The 18686-nt window shown below is 43.5% G+C and overlaps 1 protein-coding gene across 7 annotated transcripts in view; it reads right to left on the minus strand.

The window, feature by feature from the left end:
* DISC1 (DISC1 scaffold protein) overlaps positions 1 to 18686 on the minus strand; it is a 411448-nt gene that overhangs the window by 219914 nt on the left and 172848 nt on the right. For 3 of the 7 annotated variants that reach the window (XM_030812687.1, XM_030812676.1, XM_030812677.1), the window contains exons 7-8: positions 17229 to 17283; positions 12146 to 12248 (exon numbers count right to left, since the gene is read on the minus strand). The exons of 3 other annotated variants lie outside the window; for them this stretch is intronic. In XM_030812687.1, coding sequence (XP_030668547.1) covers positions 12146 to 12248; positions 17229 to 17283 — 158 coding nt within the window. The remainder of the gene's footprint in view (positions 1 to 12145; positions 12249 to 17228; positions 17284 to 18686) is intronic. One more of the 7 variants, XM_030812678.1, reaches the window with a different exon arrangement.

Raw genomic sequence — 18686 nt, forward strand, 5'->3', positions numbered from 1 at the left:
ATGCAGACCTCTCTGACTTCTGAAATTGGTCAGGAGCTCAGTGATGAAAATTTGGAAAGTCAATGCTGATACCTGAAGAAAGTCCCATCAGAGATCTGTGACCTGAATCTTCATAATTTTCACGGGCCCTTTCTAAATGCCACAGGAGGATGTGTGTGGAGAAGAATATGCCACCTATGGCATCCCAATATACCTGTGCCCGCCTGCTCTTCAACAAGGGAATGAAACCTGGGTATTCTCATAGGTTTTTTAAAGCACTTATCAACATATTTTATTCTGCAAATAACACAATTTAAATCTCTAGGCATCTGCTGAAGCTGACTTTACCCACTCTGTTTTAACATTACTTATCCTCAGCATCTCTGAATTCAAATATCAGCCAGGTGTGGTGGCTCATACCTGTAAGCCCAGCACTTTGGCAAGCCAAGATGGGAAGATTGCTTGAGGAGTTGGGGACCAGCCTAGGCCACATAGCAAGACCCCCATCTCTACAAAAAAATTTAAAAATTAGCCAGTCATGGTGGTATGCACCTTTAGTCCTAGCTACTTGGGAGGCTGAGGTAAGAAGATCACTTGAGCCCAGGAGCTTGAGGTGGCAGTGAGTCATGATTATACCACTGCACTCTAGCCTGGGCAACAGAGCAAGACCCCATCCCTTAAAAAAAAAAACTGCCCTCTGTACTTCATAGTACCTGGGGCATTTTGCATAGTTCTTCCTTCACCTGAGGTCATTATTTGAGAATCCAATTTAGAGATTACAATGCTCTCATTACATGAATTGTCTCATTTAATCTTCCCAACAATCCAGGAAGGGGAGTCTCTTAATGATTGTCCTTGATTTCCAGTTAAAAAATCTAGACCCAGAGGTAACCTTGTGAAGGTCACAAAGTTTCAGAGTTCTAAGATCCCATGTGAGATTGCTGAACTTGAACTTGTTTCTTCTGATCTCATGTCAATAAGTGACTTAGTCAATAGCTGGATAGAAATCACCACTAAAGTGAGAGTACATGGTGGGGGTGGGGGGGATGAATCCTGTGCCCACATGGGCCCTTTCACCTGCCCCATCCTCAGGCCTCTCACCTGGGGTACCCCCACACACATGGCACTTTCCTGAACTCATGGACATTTCAGTTTGTAACGATCCTCCTAAGATTATCTACTTTCACCTATCCACATTTGAACTATACTCCTTTAGTGGAAAAAAAGAAATAAAGCCAGTGCTGCGAATGATCAAACTCCAGAAATAGTAGAGTGCTATATAATCTGTCTTGCGTGACACCAGATCTTTCAAGGAACTGCAAGCTCAAGTGCACAGTTCAGCAAGATCAAGATCTACCTTTGTCTTTCAGAGCCTTCCCTTGGCCAGGTCAAGGATATCCGCTGTGAGCCTGGGCTGGCTGAACCAAAGGGCAACGGAGGCAGCCAACGAGCCCCAGCCAACTTCTCCCCTCCCCAACCCCCTTCTCCCTGGAGGTCCCTTCAGCTAGAATTTGCCATTTTCTGTCAGGGTTGTGCATTTCTTCCAGTCACCATGACTTCCTGAGATAGCCAAAAGCATTTCCTGTGAGCAGAGCCCCATGGCTGGCTTTGCACATCAAACATTTCAGACAGCCATATATTTCATAGAATACAAGGGGAAGATAACACTGGACACACAGAACTTTCCAACAGATTGAGAAAATGTGGTGCCTGGTGACTGACTAAATATACAATCGGACAACAGCCAGGCCATAGCAAAAGATGGAACTCTGATCCACAAGGTGCAGCAATTTTCCCAGAAAACAATACCCCTACCTACAAAAAGCAACCCCGGAAGCCGGCCTGCTCTAAGTCAGACCTGCTGAAAGCCAAATTGCTCTCTAGTAATTATCCAGGAAGCTAAATAATAACTTCTGTAACAACTGGCCCAAAATGTTCAGGACTGGATTAATAACTGATGGCTTCCCTAATTTTTGTCCCCGATTCCAACTTAGGACTCACCAGAGAAAGTCAAATATGCTCCCCTAACCAAGCACACAGGATGTTCGCTTCTAGTGAGCCGCCTCCAGCTTCCCCACATCGATAAACTCCAATCAGGGCACACCTGAAGCCTTCGCCTTTTTCCACTATAAAGCTCTCCCACTCGTCTGCCCACCTTTGAGTCTCTGCCAAATTGCAAATGATGGTGTCTGACTCCCTTGCTGTAGCGAGCTCTGCATAATAGCTTTTGCTTATTCTCATTGGGTAGGTCTTCATTTCTTTTCACACCGGATAGGCATCATCTTTGAAAACATCTTTATTGGGTCTCTTGTCTCCCTCCTGCAGCCACTGATCTAAATCATAGACTTTTTTAGAAAGAGGGAAAATAGTAAAGAAAGAAAGCGATTGAGTTGACACTCCCAGCCACTGTCCATACCCTGAATTTTGTTTTTCTGCCATATGTCAAGTGGCCTCTCCTGGACCATGGTCACCATTTCTCCTGCTTCCCTGCAGCTGTGGACACAGGAGCGCTGTGTAGGTCTGACCTTGAGCACCCACCCACCCCAGTACAGAGCCAGCCCCTGCTGTTCTGAATCAGTGCAGTGACCACTTAGAACACAGTGCCCATGCCTCTGTGATCAGAACTGCTCTTTCCAGTTCCATACAATGTTAAGAACCCACTTAAGAATGTTTTAATCATTCAATAGTTTTTCTTGGTATATAATAAAAAAGTGATTTAAATACAATCTATTTTATTTTAGATTATATCATTGGGGTTATTTTACAAAGTTACCTTTAAATACTATTGTAAATAAAATTAATAACAAATAAGCAAAATTCTTACTTTTCCTTGTTTGACAACTGACATGGTCAATTTAATTTCCTTTAAATTAATTATGCAAGAAAAGGATATTTCCTCAAGAAAATTTAAAATTATATATATTTATTGGGTGGGTGCCAAATATTCATTCATTCAGAAGAGGGAAATTTAAATCCTTGTTTCTAAATTTAAGGAAAAAACGACTTTCATTACTCGATGTGTGAAATTCACCCATTTTGTGTTTATCTAGAAAATCTAGTTTATTGTTTAAATGTTCTTATTTTCCCCAAAATCATCAGTTAGGAGAGAAGATTTCAAGCTGCCATTCAAATACAGCTGTGTGCAATGAATACATTTTGGGTATAGATAGTTTTTATTCTCTATAAATGAAATGCCAAATTGGATAGAACCATCCTTTTTTTAAAAAAAAAAAAAAAAAAAGGCTTTTGGAGTATCAGAGACATCATCTTATGTTATTTTAAAATAAATAATTATTTGAGCTGTTTGCTTCTTGGAAACAGGTAACAAGAGGGCAGGTGAGATTAAAAAAAAATACATCCAAACTGAGGTGAGACCAAAGACAGCCAATCTAATAACCAGGCAGAGGTCTGTGCCTGTCCTGGGAAGATTCCCTCCCCAGGCTCCCTCATTGGCCACAGGAGCCCACTTGTTGGGCTGCCAACTGGTTCCTATAAATTCTAAGGTAATTAGAATCATGTGGTGACTCTAACGGGAATGACACAGCTGCCCAGGCATTAGAAGGAAACCACACCCAATGGCTCAAGCCAGCGGCGAGAGATAAAAACTTAGAGGCATCTCCCCTGACTAGCAGACTGGGCTCCCTGCTTCCCCACTGCTTCCTTTAAACAGGCCATTCACACATTTGCCTGAAAACTTACAGTGACCCAGGCCCTACTCCCTATACACACTGCCAGTTGCCATGTGCCTTGTTTCTCTCTCTCTGCATGACGCTTCATTCCTATCTGGAGTGGCCCAGGGACATAGGACTGCCCTCCCGACTCTCTGTGCCCTCCCTTCCCAGGATCTGTAAATTACACTTTTTGAATTTGTTTCCTACTGCGGTGTATATTGCATTTGCACCTTCCAACTGAAGAATAGGGGATGCCCCAAGCCAGGTTTTAACTGGGATGCCCAAGAGAGCACAAGGTTGGGCTCCCAGAGCCAGAGCAATGGACAGGTAGGCATAAACTGAACACAGGAAAGGCAAGAGCCACAAAGACACATAAACAAGTTTCCCAGGTGAGGAGCCCCTGGTCACAGGTCAGACAACTAGGCATTGGGCCATCTACCAGGTAAAAGAAGCATCCTATGAAAGGCACACAGTAAATACCATGTCCATCTCCCCTTCATTTCTCCTTAGGGCAGGTTGCTAGCTTCTCTGGGACTGGAACCTCAGTTTAGCTGGGGGCTCTCAGAACAGACAGCTAGATGAATTAAACAAGGAAGTCTCTCAGCCTCAGGCACATCTTCCAGGACAAGGAGAAGGCCAGGGGAGAGTAAGATCAGCAATCCTACAAGATGTGCTTCCAGGCCAAGGCCAGGTTGCCATTGCAGCTACTTACCCACGGTGCACGTTGGGCCTGGAACTTCTGGGTGTGCAAAGATGTGACTCAAGAGTCCATCTGCCAGCAGTAAGCAGGGCAGGCCAGCTCTCCTGTCACTGGTACGGTGGTTCTAGCCCTCGCAGGACATTAAAACCACCTGGAAACTATTTATGAAGGTTCCCATATTCAGGAACAATCCCTAGATATTCTGACCGAAGGAATTTGGTGCTGCCTGGGTACCAGTATTTTTAAATTTCCCCAGATGATCCTAACATGCAGTCTGAGTGAAAAACCCAAGTCTGATGGCTACAGGAATTTAGAGCTTCTCTGAAACACACAGGGAATAACACCGGGGCCATACATTGGAAGTCCTTCTGTCGGGAATGCAAAGAAAAAAGAAAAAGATGGCCAACATCTACCATTTTAAAGAGATTCCAGCAAGCCTATTACTAAATGCAGGGCTGCCTCTGCATCTGGAAGCAGCTTGGGTGCTCTGGATATAATTCTTTTTTAAAAGTTTTTTTCACAGCTTTTATAGACTACTTAAGACTGGCCTTCATCTTATGCCAAAATAGCAGGGCTGTGTTTGTTTAGCTTCAAGATTTTCAGGTCCAATTGATTAAAAAAGGTGAATGAGAAGCCTGCCAACACACAACGAGGCTGTCACCCAGGCAGCTGCTGCTGCTGGCTTCCAGCGTCCAGAAGCTGGAACATCAGCCAGCTCCAATCACCTGACAGAGGATGGATCCGATGAGAAGGAGGACCGGGGCTCAAAACCAGACATACCCACTGGAGTCAGGGCAGGAGACAAAAATCCTACCAAGTGAAGGAGGTATGAAAACAACAGATTCTAGGGATCAGCAACCAACAAATGACGGTCCATTTTTTGAAAAACAAACACTTCTACTGGCTGTCTTTTGAGTGCCAGGCATTAAACAAAGTGGAAGAAAAAAATTGGAGGGTGACTCAACAGATGGACCAGATCAATAATGAGGGGTAATTTGAGCAGGACAAGGCTGGAGCTGGAAGTGCATGCAGGATGCCAGCATCAGAGCAGCCAGGCATCAGAGAGCCAGCCTTGACTACTCGCCGGGCCTCAGGGGCTGAGCCTTCGTCCCAGGGCAAGGGAGTGGCCAGAGCTTGGCTGGCCCCGTTCCAGATGAGGACTGTGATACCAGTCAGGTCAACGAGCACCGATAGAGGTAGGGCCCAATATAAGACCGTGTCTCAGAATGGTGCAGACCCACAGTCCAACACACAGGAAGGATGCTTGTTGCTAAGCCTTAGACACAGGAACTGGAGGAGGGTTGAGGGCCCCCAGCAGGGGGAAGGCAGGCACGGCATGCAGATGGCGGACACAGACTCAAGACACCAACTCTCATCGCTCCAGGTCCGTGGTTTGGAAAGTCCTAGCCCCATTCTAGGGAAGGAAACAGGCCCAGGTTTCTGATGGGGATGGGTAGTAGCCACAGAGCACAAGTCAGCCGCATCCACCACACACTTGCTGTAGTGCCACACTCTCGGCCCTAGAGGGCACCAACGCTTTCCCTTCGCTCTGCCCCAGGGCCAGGGCCAAAGCCATCAAGTCCTGGGCAGAGGGCGGGAGCGTTCAGTGAGAGTACAGAGGTTAAAGAGCTGTCTTTTTTGAAATCTTCACTCTCACTTCCTTTCCAGGCAGCCAGTTCAGCAAGGTGGGTCTGGGGCTGCCTCCTGGGAGAAGAGGCCTTTCACCCTTGAACCCTGCAGGACCTCAGTTTGTCCCAGGGCAAACCTCCTACATTGGGCAGTTAGGTCAGACCTGCTCCAGGCCTTGGAAGACTCTTCTCCTTGGCTTCTCTTACTGCACTGGATCCAGCCAGGACACTGATCAGACCTCCAGGGCCCAGGTTAATAACATGTGGCCCATGTCTGGGAGAGAAGCCAGCAGGTCTCCCAGGCTTTTGAACTCGGAGCTGAAAACCAAACAAAAAAACAAATCCTCCCCATTGACAAGTGGCCCAGCCTAATTGGCCAGTCAGGAGACTGCACAGGCACTGAGGCCAAAGCTGCCTTGGATTAAGAGGCATGGATGCCACCGCTGCCCTTTTACTACAGGTACACTGGCCGGGAACCTGCAGCACTGAGTGACACCTGATCAGAGAGTCACCTCCTGGCTGGGTCTCCCCCAACTCAGATGCATGGCTAACAATCACTAGCTAAGCATGTATTCACTCTGTGGAAAGTGACGTCACGTTCATATATTTATTATCTCATGCACTAATATACTGATGTTCCACATTATTCTAATTCACTACCTCACTTAATTCTTACAACAACCTAATGTGATAGGTAATATTATTATTAGCTCCATTTTATAGATGAAGAAACAAGACCCGAAAAGGTTAAATAACTTGCCCAAGATCATTCAGCCAAGTCATGATAAAGCTGCACTTGAACACACACTTCTCAGATTCCAAAGCCCAAGTTTCTCTCTACTAACTGTATGGCCCCTGCACTCAAAAACTGAGAAATCTCTCTGCCCTGGTGAGTTTCTTCCTCTAAGTCAGTATGCATAGAGCTCAGGGCTGTACTTTCCTTCTCTAGTGATATGGCTTGGATCTGTGTCCCCATCCAAGTCTCATGTTGAAATGTAATCCTCAATGCTGGAGGTGGGACCCCGTGGAAGGTGATTGGATCATAGGGGCAGTTTCTCATTAATGATTTAGCACCATCCCTTTTGGTGATGTTGTTGCAATAGTGAGTTATCACAAGGTCTGGCTACTTAAAAGTGTGTGGCACCTCCCCCACTCCCCTCCTCCTGCTCTGGCCACATGAAGTGCTGATTTCCCCTTCACCTTCCGCCATGACTGTAAGTTTCCTGAGGCTTCTCCAGAAGCCAAGCAGATGCTGCCACACTTCCTGTACAATTTGCAGAATCATGAGCCAATTAAACCTCCTTTCTTTATAAATTACCCAGCCTCAGGTATTTCTTTACAGCAGTTTGAGAACTGACTGATATGTCTAGGAAGGACAGTAACAACAGAATCCACTTTTGCTATCTGCTTTAAACCAAACTATTCTCTGCTGAACAGGAAAGTTGAAACAGAAATAGAAAATGGAAAGAAAAGAGGTGACTAAAACACATTTAAGGTGTGTACAGGTCAGTGAAAACGGAGAGAAACAATGGGCTTTCTAAATTACTTTTCTTAATGTGTATTACACCATACTCAACTGGATACATTAGTATCATCATGGTTCTTCCAAAAATCAATAACTACCTATCTGTAGTAGATTTCCTATACTAGCCTACTTTTCTTCCTTTTTCCATTTCTAACATCCTAGTTAATTCCATGACTCCCGAGGTGTTACCACATCCATCCCTCTGTGTACAACATGGCCGGATCACGCTTCCTAAAGTCTGGTTTTAATCATGTCACTACTCCGCTAAAACATTGTAACGGCTCCCTAAAATGCTCTTATCCTTAGCCTACAATTCAGAGCTCTGTGTATCCTGGTCCTAACCAACTCTGAAGAGCTACCACAATACTAATCCTATACCTGGGCCAATCTAGACTACTCCTCCTCCTGAAGAAATAGCTGAGCTTTTCCTCCACATTCAGCCCAGGCATATCTAGCTCCACTCCACTGTGGCCAGTGGGAGAACACAGCTATCAAAAAAGAAGAGACATTGAGCCAGGAGCTCATGCCGATAATCCCGTGACTCCAGAGGCTAAGGCTAAGGATGGCTTGAGCCCAGGAATTCAAGGCTGCAGTGAACTATGATCTCACCTCTGCACTCCAGCCTGGGTAACACAGCAACACCTTGTCTCAAAAAAAAAAAAAAAAGGAAGGGGGATCTTGTCCTGTTCTCTACTGCAGCCTCAGTGCCTAGAACCAGATCTGACATTTCATAGATGCTCCATGATATTTTTCTTTTCAGTAAATAAATGGAACAGGCCATTTCCTCTGACTGAAAAGCTCTCTGTCCAGGTCTTCAGTTCTCAAAATCCTTCTGTCTCAATAAACACTGTGGCACTTTTTAGAGCATGGCACTGAAACTCCTTGACACACCTCCCACTGAGACTTGTTATAATGGCCCTTCCCTTGAATCAGCACACCAGGAATGCCGGACCAATAAAACACAATGGAAGTAACACTGCAGTGGTTATAAAAATATGGCCACCAAATTCTTTAATACTCCTCCTTTGGGGTAAAACCTGTTTCCTTCCCCTTGCATGTGGGCTGAACTGAACTTAGTGACTTGCTTCTACTCACTAAGCAGAAGTGATGCTGTGTGACTCTGAAGGCTAAGTCCTAACAAAGCCTAACTGTGGCTTCTTTTTTTTTTTTTCTTGAGATGGAGTCTCGCTCTGTTGCCCAGGCTGGAGTGCAGTGGCGTGATCTTGGCTCACCACAGGCTCCACCTCCCGGGTTCACGCTATTCAGCCTCCCAAGTAGCTGGGACTACAGGCACCTGCCACAACACCCAGCTAATTTTTTGTATTTTTAGTAGAGATGGGGTTTCACCGTGTTAGCCAGGATGGTCTCGATCTCCTGACCTCATGATCCGCCCACCTCGGCCTCCCAAAGTGCTGGGATTACAGGCGTGAGCCACCGCGCCCAGCCTCTGTGGCTTCTGTCTTATTTGCTCTTTCTCCCTCAGATCACTGGCTCTGAGGAAATCAGCTGCTATGTTGCAAGAGGTCCTATGGCACAGCTCTTGTGGCAAGGAACTGAAGCCGTCTGTTAACAACACATGCATGAGTTTGGAAGCAGATCTTTCAGCCCCAGCCAAGCCTTTAGAGGACTGCAGCTCCTAAGTGTGTCTTAACAGCAACCTTATGAGACCTTGAGTCAGAGCCACCCAGCTAAGTCACTCTGGACTCCTGTCTCTCAGAGACTGTGAGAGATAAAGGTTTGTTGTTTCAAGCTATGAAGTTTGAGGAGCCACTTATTACACATTAATAGAGATGCATACCAGTTTCTGAATTCAGACCTTAAGAATAAGAAATTTCCATTTCCTTTCTCTTGGGACACTTGCTCTTAGAACCTAGCAGCCATGTTGTAAGGAAGCCAAGCTGCCTATAGAGAGGCCCACACACAGAGCACTCAACAGCCAGATCATATGTATGCACCATCTTGGGCGTAGATTCTCCCGCCCCAGTTGAGCCACCCTAGCTGTCCCTGCCAAGCCCTGCCCAAATTGTATTTCCATGGGCAAAATAAATAACTGGTAATATTTTAAGTCACTACGTCTTAAAGTGACTTATTTTTTATTATGCAGCAGTAGATAATGAAAACAGATTTTGGTATCTGGATATGGGATGCTGTTGTAACAAAATCCTAAAATCGAGGCATTGGTTTTGGGACTTGGTAGGAGGCAGACGCCTCATGGGCCTCAGTGAAGGATAAAAAAAAGTAAGAAAAATATGTTAGAAACTAGAAAAAAAAATCCTTGTAGTGGCAAAAAAGTCACTCAGTTACCAACTGAGGCAATATAAAAAAGAGTCCCTAATAATTATAATTAGATATCCAAGGAGATTTCCAGACAGAATACAGAAGTGCCCACTGACCTCCTGTCACTGCCTGTGATGAAATGCAAGACAAGAGAGATGAGTTAAAGAATAAACTGTTACATGTAAAGGAGCTAGATCTGGCCAGGTTTGAAAATGAAACTAATTTCTTAATCCTACTCTCTGCAAATGGCAAATAATTCTCAAATTAAGAAAGAACCTCAGGCCATAGATCAAAGTTAGGATGGATGTATTAGTCCTTTCTCATACTACTATAAAGATACCACCTGAGACTGGGTAATATATAAAGAAAATAGATTTAGTTTATTCACAGTTCCGCACGGTTAGGAAGGCCTCAGGAAACTTACAATCATGGCAGAAGGCAAGGGGAAAGCAAGGTACCTTTTTCACAAGGTGGCAACAAGAATGAATGCAGGAAGAACTACCAAACACTTGTTAAACCATCAGATCTCATGATAACTCACTCACTATCATGAGAACAGTATGGGGGAAACTGCCCTCATGATCCAAATACCTCCCACCAGGTCCCTCCCTTGAATGTGGGGATTACAATCTGAGATGAGATTTGGGTGGGGACACAGAGCCAAACCATATCAATCAGTCTATAAATCTAAGAGAGCGAATCATAAAAACTTGAAGACAGACAAAAGACCCCCTAAGAATCTTAAGGGCCTCCCTTAAGATCCTCTCTATTCAATAGGGCTTTTAAGAATCTTACTTAATGGAGTGAGGGTTTGCCCATTCTGAAGGTATTGAAATAGGAGGAAACAGAAATAGCATTATATGCAGGAGTTGCAAAAAAATGTTGACCACCTTATCACTAGTATCACCCATGGGGACAGCCCACTGACTGAAAGGCCCATCCACCAAAGAGCATACAGAGCAATCGGAAAATAGTGAGGTCAAAAGGTCAGTTACCAGGAGGGTTAATTCAGGTCATCCTTCAGCAGATCAGGCCTCACCAATTTTCTCAGCTGACCAAAGAGCTAAAACAGGAAACCTGCCCCATATGCAATATACCATCTTAGGCATTTTCCCTGGAGTCTGAAGAGAGATTGTTCACACTGGAGTGAGGCTATCTCTGCTGCCTGAACTATACATTTCTTCCCTTGGGCTTAATACAGACTCATCCACCTGTATTCCTGGGAAAGATATATTGATTAAGAAAGGCAAAAACCCTAACTCAGAAGCAAGATTGTGTTCAATCTTCTTTTTTTTTCTCTCAGCAAATGGGCCCATAATTTCAAGTAAATGGCATGTGAAGTTGTTAAGAGCCAAGCCCCACATTTGCACTGCCATGTTCTACTGGTTGTAAATAATACGCGTGACTGCACCAGGGACCAAATTGCTCATTAGCTGCCAACATTAGTTGTTTAATGATCTGAGGAGCAGAAGCTGCCAATTATTGTATTCCTTCTTAAAATACCATTTAAAACCTATACATGTAATTATTATAACTTTTCGTTAAATTTTTATGATTCTTTTGAAGCTGATGAGCTCTGGGTCCATTCAACCTATAAAACTCAGAAAACTTTTTGAAGCTGTCATTACGTAACTGGGTTAAAAATCCATATATAATACACCGAGAGAGGGCCTGGACTTTAGCCCCAGACCTGCCACTGCTTAGCTAATTGAGTGACCTTAACCAAAGGACACATCCCACGGCCTCAACCTCCCCATCAGTCCATTCGGATCACGGTCTCTCTCCCATCTACCTAATATAGAAATTGTGAAAATAAAATAACAAATACAGAGGAGTGTTTGAAAGCACTAATAATAGGATAAGATACTGTTTTCAGAGACTCTTGATTTCAAGCTACTAATTAGTGGAAAAATCAATTCCTTACTAACTGCCAGAGTAAGAGGGAGCATAATCCTTTGAGGATTCGCCAAGTTTCTATGACCAGATTTTCAAACTGAGGACATCAATTTGTCTCATGCTATCATCCTTCCCCCTATAGGAAGGGTCTGATCATACCCAATAATCCTCATTCAGTATTTACAGATACACAATGCTACATACACATCTGCTAGAATCATATGGCACACAGAGTACATTTAGTCTCTAAACTCTTCAAGAAACAGGAACTGGAAATCCCAAATACGGTACTCACATAAACAACTTGTGCTATATTATGTGCATATTAGTGAAACTTCCCAGAAAAGCTTTCAGATGTCTGAGAATGACATAATAACAGTAGAATGTACATCGAGGACAAAACACGATGCACTGGTGGCTGTCATTATTTTAGTTGGACAGCTTCAACGTCTCCTACACTGCCAGTTACCTGATATGGCATGCATTTTGGCTTCAAGCAAGGCTGGTAGTTGGGTTTCAATATCGTTAACTTTCTTCCTCAGGGTGCTGCAGAATTTCTCACTCATACACACCTAGGGGGAGAGAAATGACCAGGAATCATCATTTATTCAGCTAAAAACCAGAAGGCAGTGGAATAGCCAGGTCAGAGATTTCTGGGTTTGTAAGTAATTAAAAGGGGTGATGAAAAGTAATTGGAGGATAACGTTCAAAAAGCAAGCAATGGAAAGCGAAAGACAAAAAAGAGAGGGAGAAAGGGAGGAAGGGAAGAAGGGAAGAAGGGAGGAAGGGAGGAAGGGAGGAAGAGAGGAAGGGAGGAAGGAAGGAAGAAGGGAAGGAGGAAGGGAAGGAGAGTGAGAAATAAGGAAGGAAGGAAGGAAGGAAGGAAGGAAGGAAGGAACAAGGGAGGGAGGGAAGGAAAGAAGGAAGGAAGGAAGGAAGGAGGGAGGGAGGGAGGGAGGGAGGGAAGGAAGAGGAAGGGGAAGGGGAAGAGGAAGGGAAGGGAAGTGGGGGGGGAAATGGAGGAAAAAGAACAAAAATAAAGTGAGCAATGGCGTATTCCAAGAATATGCCCATCATCACCCCACACCTAATTACAAAACTGATAGGAGCTAACCCAACAGAGAGCAACCACAGGTTAACATAATTGCATCACTCCTGCCTCCTGCCTTCTGCCTTCTCCAGGCCTTTGCCGAATCCTCCTGTCTGCATCACTTTTGTAGTCCCAGGTGGTTTGGCTCACTCATACCCTTCGAGACTGCTCAGTTGCTGCCTGGGAGGAAAGGCCTTACTGATTACCCACCCAAAATAGCAACCTCCCTTGGCCCTCCCTCCGCTTGATGTTTTTCCACAGCTTCCTCTCAGATGATACACCATGTACTTCTATTCCTTTGTTTCCACATTGTCTGTCTGCTGGGATACGAGCTCTATGTGAGCAAGGACTTTGCTCTGTACCTGGCACATAGTATGCAGTGTTTTAATAAAGATATGGCCATTGAGATGAAGGTCAAAGCTGCAAGCTAAATTACTAGTATTAATAGACACTGTTTAGGGAAACTTTGAAGACAGATAGATACTTGCTGGAAAGTCAGATTTGAAAAATAGACAAGTAACTCTCAGTGAGGTTTGAGAGTTTTATCGTGTATTTTCCCATGACATTCCAAACACATCCTACAGTTTTTTTTCTTTGGTTTTTCAAAAATAGCAAAAATCTTAACTCTTAATTTCTTTTTCCAAATGTCTTCAGGTTATCTTTTATTTTGTTGGAGGCTAAAACATCACATCACATTTTTTCCCTTTTTGAACCCTTTCAACAGTCTCAAGACTTTGCATATGCCAATGTTATCTAGACTCAGATTAATGAGCTACCTAGACAAATTTAATTTCCCAGAAGAATCTAGGGTTTGTTGGACACCATCAACTTTAAATGTTTTCTTACATCAGTTTGAATTGAGATTATTTTTAGAGTCAAAGCAGACCTCATCCATCCTGCCTAAAATATTCCACTATTTCTCTCATGGACTTCCATATGTTCTATTCAGTGGCTGTAATTTTCCAACATCTTTTTTATAAAAATCATTCTCTGGATGAAGATGACAGTTCGGTAGCCTCTAAACCAAAGCCTGCACTGGTGATGTTGGGCATACACATGTCCAAAGTAATTAATTCCGAGACCCTTTCAACAGTCTTGAGACTTTTCAGGATGTCAGAACCAGAGTTAAAAGGAAGATATCCCTTCCCCCAGCACCAAGTCTTAGTTTGGCTCAAACCCAGATGACTGGCACATCTCATCCTATCCATTTAATAATGTCATCTGAGGTCTGAGGGCATTTCCATTAACTCTGTAACACCAGCCATAATTCTTATGTCTCATCCAGTCTATGTCCAATATTTCTGATTTTAGTGAACAGTATTTGTTAATCATAATTGGGTCAGCTTCTCCTTTGTTGAGCAAATCTATCTTTCAAGCTGTCAATATTAATACTAAACAACCTTTCTGAATCTTCTTATTAAATTGCAATGTTCATTCTTTCAGGCTCTGCTGGATGTAATCTAATATCTACCAATCTCCAGATATCCCATTTATTTCCAACTGTTTCTTCCATCTCATTTATCCCTTAATTACCTTTGGTTTGGGTAACCCATAAGAGTTTAAGAAATGTAATGAGTGCAAGGAAGGTTTCATTTCTTTCTGAGACAGGAATCTAAAGAATATCAGGTAGGGTTGTGTGTGTGTGCATGTGTGTGTGTGTGTGTGGCGTGTGTCTAACACACTAGAGAAAGAAAGCTATGCCAAGCTGAGACCTTTAGCTCATGGTCACTGGTCAATCTAGTTTAAAGTAAAGAGAAAGGTGTTTTGTGTGACTGGACAGTTACTCTGTGGACTAATATAGGCCCCTACCCACAACACACACACACATTCATGTCTGTGCACACATACCTATCCACCTCTGCACACACACATACACATCCCCAGAAAACCTGTGTATCCTTTTTATTTACAAATAAAATTGGACACCAAGGAACTCATTATCAAATGGGGCTTTTATGTTTACATTTTAAAATCAAAGATGTGAGTTCCTTAATTTTATGGAAAAGCGAAGTAATTATAAAGTTTTATAAATGTATTAGAGAAGGTATGTGCAATGGTTGGAGATGTTTTTGTCCCCCCAGAATTCATAGGTTGCAAGTCTAACTCCCAAGGTGATGGCATTAGAAGGTGGGGCCTTTGGGAGGTGATCAGGTCATGAAGGTGGGGCCCCCATGAAGCGGATTAGTACCCTCATAAAGAAGCCCCAGAGACCCCGCCTTGCCCTCTTTCTTCCATGCGGGAATACAAGAAGAAGTCAATCGTCTGCAGCCTGAAAGAGGGCCTCTCACCAGAACTTAACCATGCTGGAACCCTGATCCCAGACTTCCAGGCTTCAAAGAGATGGGAATTAAATTTCTGTTGTTTATAAGCCACCCTGTCTACAGTACTTTGTTATAGCAACTCAAATGGAGTAAGACTGTATGCAAACAAAGCAAACCATTTTTGATATTTGGGAAAATCTAAGATCTTTAATAGCAGTTGGAAATTTTCAGCAAATCCTAATATTGGGTGCATATCAGTATATGTGTGTATCCACAATATACAGTGTCATACACACACACATATAAGTACCATCTGCATTATATAATAGGCACACCTGTATCCTCAATGTTGGTGTACAGATGCATTCATATTACCCATACAGTATGTTCTGAAGATAGTGAATAAACTCAGACCCAAGACAGTCCTCCCATCTTCTAATTCTACATAGAAATCAGGACGCACCTGATAAACAGTAGAAAATGTAAGAAAGGCCAGGTGTGGTGGCTTTTGTCTGCAATCCCAATTTTGACAGACTGAGGCAGGAGGATCGCTTGAGCTCAGAAGTTCAAGACCAGCCTGGGCAACCTAACAAGACCTGGTCTCTACTAAAAATCAAACAAATTTAGCTGGACAAGGTAGCATATGTCTGTAGTCCCAGCTACTTGGGAGGCTGAGGCAGGAGGATTACCTGAACCCGGGAGATCAAGGCTGAGTGAGCTGTGATCACGCCATTACACTCCAGCCTGGGTGACAGAGCCTTTGGGTGAGCAGAGCAGAATCAAGCATTTCTGGGTCCCTGGCTCCGATGCTGTCTTACAGGCACCACTTGTTCCTAATAGGAAGCTCTCTTTGTACGCAAGTTATAATTACCCATCAAACCTGTGGCTCTGTGACCTTTAGCAAAATCACTGGGTGTTGTTTTCAGAAATAAATTAAATACAGAAACGGAGAAAATGCACAGAGTAACTGTAGACATTTTTGCCAACAACACATCCCTGATTTTGGCTTAGCTGCGGTGATCCCTTGGCGTGTTTCCTGATCTAGGGTCCAAGAGTTTTTTTCCCTGGGCACAGAGACCGGAAGAGAGTCCTTCCAGGCCAACAGGCTCTCAGCTGTGTTGCTCTCTGCTCAGCAAGCTGTCGTTTTTACATTTCGACCATCGTACAACCACCCCTGGTTCCCAGACCTACTGCAAATAATGAATGATTCATACCCAGTTCTCTGCCACAACATTTAGTCATAATTCACAGAGTAATTGATCCTGTTTCTCAGTCTGTCAATAACTTGGCCAGGTATAAATACATATGAGAAGGGCTTTTGTTTTGTAAACTGTGGTTATCCTAACTAATGAGGACATTGACTATTTAATTTAATTGACTGTGCTCTCAGGGAATAATGAAGACATATTCTGTCTATACACAAACCAAGGTCTTGCTATGGCAGTATAAACGATGGATAAAGCAGGCAAAATGATTGTCAAGCCAACTGAAAAGCTTTAAAGAACAAAGAAAAAAAACAGTCACCGACTGTTCCATTTGTGAGGAAACCAGACATTGCCCACCTGGGAAGAAAAGTAATTAATTTCTCAAATTACTACCATCCTGAAGGCATTTTTTTTTTCTTTGAGATGGAGTCTCGCTCTATCTCCCAGGCTGGAATGCAATGGCACAATCTCGGCTCACTGCAACCTCCACCACCCGGGTTAAAGCAATTCTCCTACCTCAGCCTCCTGAGTAGCTGGGATTACAGGCACCCTCCACCACACCCAGCTAATTTTTGTATTTTCAGGACAGACGGGGTTTCACAATGTTGGTCAGGCTGGTCTCGAACTTCTGACCTCGGGTGATCTGCCCACTTCGGCCTCCCAAAGTGCTGGGATTACAGGCATGAGCCACCACACCTGGCCCCAAATGCATCTTTAAGCAAAGGCTTTCAATATGCATAGTGGCAGTCCTTTTTGAGTCCCTAAATTGACAGCTCCTTTTGTAGCAAAGGCCAAACCAGTCCATTTCTGGGGTGTCCACAAGTCGAGACCTCCACTATGACAGAAGCACTCTCTCCTGGCTCTTTTAACTCAAAATGGCTTGACAAAGTCTACATTTTTTTGCAGAAGCCAGGTATCCTATGATCTAGACGTAAAATCAAGTCAAAGGAAAACTTCATAGGCTTCTTTGGAAAATGGGAGTATAAAGGTACTTACCTTAGTAGTGATTTCTTTAAGTGACAAGTTGAGGGATTTTATTCTTTCCTGGAGGCTGGAAGAATTAAAAAGAGGAGATTGGTCTTCTTGGTAACCACAATTCAATACAACTACAGTTAGGAACACTGCAAAAAGTGAACCTTCCACTGGTCTGGTGGATGAAGAAGTGCAGGAGGAAAGATGACGCCAAATTGGCTCCATTTGACTACGGAATAAATATGGTGCTAAGAAGCAGACCTTTCCTCCCTTATTGTGCCTTACTAAAGCTAATATTACAATTTTATCATGCCCAGAGTGTACCTCTACTGATAATGGGAAGAATAGCCAAGGTGTGCTCCTGGCAGCAAAGGATTAAAATCTGCATTCCTATAACCACCCTCCCAGAAGGAAGGTCTACACTGAGTAGTGTCTCACCAGCAGGGAATCAAATAGCATCTATTTGGGTAGATCATGCAGTTCAGCAAATATGTACCCAGTGCCCTCCGCATTCGGCATTGACGTAGAGCATAAAGGAGGGACACATATTTAAAGTATGTCTGAGATAGCACCCCCTTAGGGTTGCTATCTCCCGCTTCTCTTTTCTCCGCAGCACTTTTCACCTTGACATATTTATTTATTCACATAATTTCTCTCTCTCCCACTGGAACTTAAGTTCCACGAAGGCAGCGACTGTCTGTTGTGTTCACTCCTGCATCCCCAGTGCTTAAAGAATTCCTGGAGCTTGTTAGTAAGCCCTCAGTTGATACCTGTAGAATGAATGAATCAATGCAATTAAGAGTCAGATCTTATTCTGAAAGTTGTTACCTAATGGAGAAGAAACACATGCATGCAATTCCCTATAATATAAAGCAAGAGGAAAAAATTACTATAAGGGGAATAGAAAATCAATACTAGGAGAAAACTGCTACATAAAAGCTATCACCAGGCAGAATATTGTCTGCCTTGAGCAATGGGGGCAATAGCTTGTGGAGCAGTTTAGAACGAGGAGGTTGGTGGGAAAGCTTACCAGAAGAGGTGAAAAGTGAACTGGGCCTCAAAGGGAAAAAAAAAAGAGAATGAAATTCTAGCAAGAAGATAAATCTAACTGGACCAAATGGTTCTCACAGGTGAGTTGTGAAAGATAAACAGGGAAATGACTATTTCTGGTAGGAAAGGAGAGGGAAGGATGGGGTGGGGCCTATCTGTATCTATAATGTTTGCTTATTTATTTAGTTAGGGGCCAGGCGTGGTGGCTCACGCCTGTAATCCCAGCACTTTGGGAGGCCGAGGTGGGTGGATCACCTGAAGTCAGGAGTTCGAGAGCAGCATGGCCAACATGGTGAAACCCTGACTCCATCTCCAAAAAATAAAATAAAATAAAATAATTTAGTCAGGGAAAGAAAATCAAAGTAAACATGGAGTAAATTCTACTATTTGTTTAATCTTAGTGGTGGATAAATGAGTGTTGTATTTTTAAAT

This window comes from Nomascus leucogenys, chromosome 5 (genome assembly GCF_006542625.1).
Source record: "Nomascus leucogenys isolate Asia chromosome 5, Asia_NLE_v1, whole genome shotgun sequence".
Taxonomy (NCBI): Eukaryota; Metazoa; Chordata; class Mammalia; order Primates; family Hylobatidae; genus Nomascus; species Nomascus leucogenys.